This window comes from Arachis ipaensis, chromosome B7 (genome assembly GCF_059453495.1).
Source record: "Arachis ipaensis isolate K30076 ecotype BB chromosome B7, ASM5945349v1, whole genome shotgun sequence".
Lineage (NCBI taxonomy): Eukaryota > Viridiplantae > Streptophyta > Magnoliopsida > Fabales > Fabaceae > Arachis > Arachis ipaensis.
The window spans coordinates 91003083-91008710 of NC_142442.1; the positions used below are offsets into that span (position 1 = coordinate 91003083).

General features: G+C 38.5%; 1 protein-coding gene across 1 annotated transcript; it reads left to right on the forward strand.

The window, feature by feature from the left end:
• Window positions 1–4848: 4848 nt before the first annotated feature.
• LOC107607380 (uncharacterized) lies at window positions 4849–5349 on the forward strand. Its single transcript, XM_016309343.1, has one exon. The coding sequence runs from the start codon at window positions 4849–4851 to the stop codon at window positions 5347–5349; it is 501 nt and encodes a 166-aa protein (XP_016164829.1).
• The last annotated feature ends 279 nt before the right edge of the window (window positions 5350–5628 follow it).

The following is a 5628-nucleotide window of genomic DNA, read 5'->3' on the forward strand; positions in this document are numbered from 1 at the left end:
CAACATGAGCATGAGGAAATTCCTCACCATGAAATCCCTGAGATGCCTCAGGGGATGCACTTTCCTCCACATAATTATTGGGAACAAATCAACACCTCCCTAGGAGAATTAAGTTCCAACATGGGACAACTAAGGGTGGAGCATCAAGAGCACTCCATCATCCTCCATGAAATTAGAGAAGATCAAAGAGCTATGAGGGAGGAGCAAGAAAGACAAGGAAGAGACATAGAGGAGCTCAAGAGCACCATTGGTTCTTCAATAAGAGGAAGACGCCACCATCACTAAGGTGGACTCATTCCTTAATCTCCTTGTTTATTTATTTTCTTGTTTTTTTATTTCTGAGCTTTATGTTTATTTATATTTGTGTCTTATTACATGATCATTAGTGTCTAAGTGTCTATACCTTAAAGTTATGAATATGAATCCATCACCTCTCTTGAATGAAAAATATTTTAATTACAAAAGAACAAGAAGTACAGGGTTTCAAATTCATCCTTGAAACTAGTTTAATTATTTTGATGTGGTGACAATCCTTTTTATTTTCTGAATGAATGCTTGAACAGTGCATATGTCTTTTGAAGTTGATGTTTATGAATGTTAAATATGTTAGCTCTTGAAGAATAAGGAAAGAGGATACATGTTATTTGATAATCTAAAAAATCATAAAAAAGATTCTTGAAGCAAGAAAAAGCAGTGAATACAAAAGCTTGCGGAAAAAAAAAAGAAAAAAAAATAACGAAAAAAAAAGAAAAAGAAAAAGCAAGCAGAAAAAGCCAAAAGCTCTTAAAACCAAAAGGCAAGAGCAAAAAGCCAATAGCCCTTAAAACCAAAAGGCAAGCGTAATAAAAAAGATCCAAGGCTTTGAGCATCAGTGGATAGGAGGGCCTAAAGGAATAAAATCATGGCCTAAGTGGCTAAACCGAGCTGTCCCTAACCATGTGCTTGTGGCGTGAAGGTGTCAAGTGAAAACATGAGACTGAGCGGTTAAAGTCGAGGTCCAAAGCAAAAACAGAGTGTGCTTAAGAACCCTGGACAGCTCTAATTGGGGACTTTAGCAAAGCTGAGTCACAATCTGAAAAGGTTCACCCAGTCATGTGTCTGTGGCATTTATGTATCCGGTGGTAATACTGGAAAACAAAGTGCTTAGGGCCACAGCCAAGACTCATAAAGTAGCTGTGTTCAAGAATCAACATACTGAACTAGGAGAATCAATAACATTATCTGAATTCTAAGTTCCCATAGATGCCAATCATTCTGAACTTCAATGGATAAAGTGAGATGCCAAAACTATTCAAGAGGCAAAAAGCTACAAGTCCCGCTCATCTTATTGGAGCTAAGTTTCATTGATATTTTGGAATTTATAGTATATTCTCTTCTTTTTATCCTATTTGATTTTCAGTTGCTTGGGGACAAGCAACAATTTAAGTTTGGTGTTGTGATGAGCGGATAATTTATACGCTTTTTGGCATTATTTTTACATAGTTTTTAGTATGATTTAGTTAGTTTTTAGTATATTTTTATTAGTTTTTAATTAAAATTCACATTTCTGGACTTTACTATGAGTTTGTGTCTTTTTCTGTGATTTCAGGTATTTTCGGGCTGAAATTGAGGGACCTGAGCAAAAACCAGATTCAGAGGTTGAAGAAGGACTGCAGATGCTATTGGATTCTGACCTCCCTGCACTCAAAGTGGATTTTCAATTACGTTGGAAAGTAAACATCCAGGGCTTTCCAGCAATATATAATAGTCCATACTTTGCCCGACTTTAGACGACGCAAACTGGCGTTCAACGCCAGTTCCATGCTGCATTCTGGAGTTAAACGCCAGAAACAGGTTGCAAAGTGGAGTTAAACGCCAGAAACAGGTTACAAACTGGCGTTCAACTCCAAGAGAGGCCTCTACACGTTTAAAGCTCAATGCTCAGCCCAAGCACACACCTCTTTGAAGAAATGAAGGAATCGCAAAGCTGTCAAGCCGAGCTCTTTGCACTTAATCGATTATAACTTCAGCTACAGAGGTCCAAATGATGCGGTTCTAGTTCAGTTGGAAAGATAACATCCGGGGCTTCAAAATGACATAAAATTTGCCATAGTTGCATCGCGTTTAGGGATGCGCACGTGCACTGTACGCGTACACACCGATACTGCACGTGATTTATTTAATGCAACTCGTGGCTAGCAATTTGAGATGTATTTTGGGCCCAATCCAACTCATTTCTGATGCTATTTAACCCAAGGATTGAAGGGGGATGAAACATCTAGTCATTATTAGTTTAGTTTAGATTATTTTTTGAGGGAAAGTTAGTTTCTAGAGAGAGAAGCTCTCTCTTCTCTCTAGAATTAGGAGTAGGTTAGATCTAGATTAGAAATTCTTAGATCTAGGTTAATTTCATGCTTATATTTACTTTTCCTTTTGTAATTCTTCTTCTTCTACCTTTCCTCTTTCTAGTTTTGCATTTAATTCTTGTGATTTTCTACTTTTCTACTTTTATGTTTATGCACTTTTGTTCTTCTATTTTCTCTTTAATGCAATTTATGATTCATGTTCCTTTATTGTTGAAGTGTTTTGTTGTTGTTTAATTCCTTGCAATTGAGTAGTGTAGATTTACTTTCCTTGTAATTTACTATGCTCTCTTTTTATGCCTTCCAAGTGTTTGATGAAATGCTTGGAAGGATGTTAGAGTAGAATTTTATGCTCTTGGCTTGGGAAGGTAACTTAGGAACTCTTGAGTTACTAATGTCTAAGTAATTGATGATTGAGAGCCATTGACTCTAGTTCTCACTAATTGAATTGGTGGAGAGCTGTGACTTATGGACTTGGATTGACATAGCTCGTTTGACTTTCCTTTACTAGTTAGAGGATGATTTAATGGGGTTGATCCTTGCCAATTCTCATGTTGTGGTTAGTAATAGGGATAGAGATCCTTGACCACCAACCCTTGCGAAGACCTTTTTAGCTATTAGTTTACTTCCTTGCCATTTATCTTTCATGTCTCTTATCAAATCCCCAAACATAACTCATAATCAATAACAAGGACACTTTATTGCAATTTCTAGGGAAAACGACCCGAGGTTCCAATACTTTGGTTTATAAATTTAGGGGTTTGTTTTAGTGACAAACAATCTTTTGTATGAAAGGATTATTGTTTGGTTTAGAAACTATACTTGCAACGAGAATTCATTTGTGAATTCTAAACCATCAAAAATTTGTTCGTCAATAACCTTGCAAAAGTTTTGGAAAGATGCACTAATTCAAACCTTGTCTTAAATTTTAAGAAGTTTCATTTTATGGTTAGGCAAGGCATTGTTTTAGGACATATTGGTTCCAAAGATGGTATTTCTATAGACCCAGCAAAGATCAATATTATATCTAGCTTGCCTTATCCCTCCTCCGAGAGGGAAGTCCGGTCGTTCGTTGGACATGCAGGATTTTACCGAAGATTTATCAATGACTTTAGTAAGGTAGCATTGCCTCTATCTCGATTGTTGCAAAAAGACATTGAGTTTGATCTTAAGCAAGCAGTGCATGGAGGCTTTTGACAAGAGCTTAAGGTAGCATTGACCCAAGCTCCCATCGTGAGAGGGCCGGATTGGAGTCGGCCATTCAAAATAATGTGTGATACTTCAAACTATGCGGTGGGAGCCGCATTAGCACAGCGCGAGGGTAAGAATTTATATGTCATAGCCTATGCATCAAAAACATTAGATGGAGCCCAATCCAATTACACTACTACCGAGAAAGAGCTGTTGGCTATTATTTTTGCTTTGGATATATTCCGAGCTTATCTTTTTGGCTCTAAGGTGGTAGTGTACTCGGACCATGCGGCGTTAAAATATTTGTTGGCTAAAAAGGAATCCAAATTGAGATTGATTAGATGGGTTTTATTGTTGCAAGAATTTGACTTGGAAATTAAAGATAGGAGTGGTTCGCAAAACCTAGTGGCAGATCACTTGAGTCGCCTTGAACACACCGAAGGCGATGCCACTCCTATTAATGATTCTTTCTCCTTTGAGGGCTTGCAAGCAATCTCAGAAGTCATTCCTTGGTATGCACCAATACCCGATTACTTAGTCTCCCGCACCTTTCCTCCTAATCTCTCCAAGCATCAAAAGGATAAGCTAAAAAGCGAATCCAAATACTATGTATGGGATGACCCATACCTTTAGAGATGTGGAGCAGATCAGGTAATTCGGCAGTGCATTTCATAAACCAAAATTCCAATCAATATTGGAGGCTTGCCACTCCTCCGAGGGAGGTGCACATTATGGACCTCAAAGGACGGCAAGAAATATCCTTGATTGTGGATTTTGGTGGCCAACTCTTTTCAAGGACTCTTCTTTCTTTTTTAAATCTTGTTCTCAATGCATTAGATTTGGTAACATCTCTAAGAAGGATGAAATACCCCAACAAATCATGTTATTTTGTGAAATTTTTTATTTGTGGGGTATTGACTTCATAGGGCCATTCCTAAATTCTAATGGTTTTCTCTACATTCTACTTGCCGTTGATTATGTGTCCAAATGGGTGGAAGCAATACCCACTCGGACGAACGATGCTAATGTTGTCCTTTCTTTTGTGAGAAATAGTATAATTTGCCACTTTGGATCACCACGAGCAATTGTGAGTGACCAAGGGTCACATTTTTGCAATAAAAGAATGGAAGGACTCATGAAGAAATACGGTATCATACATAAAGTAGCCATGGCCTATCACCCATAAACAAACGGCCAAGCCGAGGTGTCCAATCGGGAGATTAAGCGCGTATTAGAAAGGATTGTGAAGTCTAATAGAAAAGATTGGACTACCAAGCTTACTGACACATTTTGGGCCTACCAAACGGCGTACAAGATGCCGATTGGCATGAGCCCCTTTCGGTTGGTGTATGGCAACGCTTGCCACTTACCGGTGGAAGTAGAGCATAAAGCATATTCGGCCGTCAAGGACTGCAATCCAAGTTTGGGTGGGGCCAGAATTGAGAGAAAGCTTCAATTAGTGGAATTAGAGTATTTAAGGTTAGAAGCCTATGAGAGCTCTAGACTCTACAAGGAGAGGATGAAAGCCGTGCATGACAAAAACATAAGAAGAAGAGAATTTAGAGCCGGCGATCTAGTCCTCCTCTACAATTCAAGATTGAAATTGTTGCCCAGAAAACTAAGGTCAAGATGGGAAGGTCCCTATCAAGTAGAGAAAGCGGAACCTTATGGGGTCTACCATTTGCACCATCCCTCAAGTCCGGATATCTTCAAGGTTAATGGTAATCGTCTAAAGTTGTATCATGGTGAGAAAATGAAAAGCAACAAGGAGATTGAGGTATTCCTTTTGGATGCACCTCTTGGCGAAGAGAATTGAGCTAGTGAAAGTCCAACTTAAGGACATTAAACAAAAGTGCTAGGTGGGAGACACCCCACCATGGTGAGATCTACCTTTTTGTCCCTTTTGTATATAGTTCTTGAACTCTTTCTTGATTTTGGTTGCTTAGCTATAGCATTGTTTGGATAGACTTGATTTTGATAACCTTAGATAAGTTGTTCATGAAGATTTGCATTGACTTTAAGTAGGTGGATTGATTGTATGGTAGAAAACACCCCATTTTTAGGTATTGCATGGAGTTTTGGGTGTTTTTGGTCC

Excerpts from the sequence above, each read along its gene's own strand:
- LOC107607380 (XM_016309343.1), top strand. The coding sequence starts at position 4,849 with ATGCCGATTGGCATGAGCCCCTTTCGGTTGGTGTATGGCAACGCTTGC.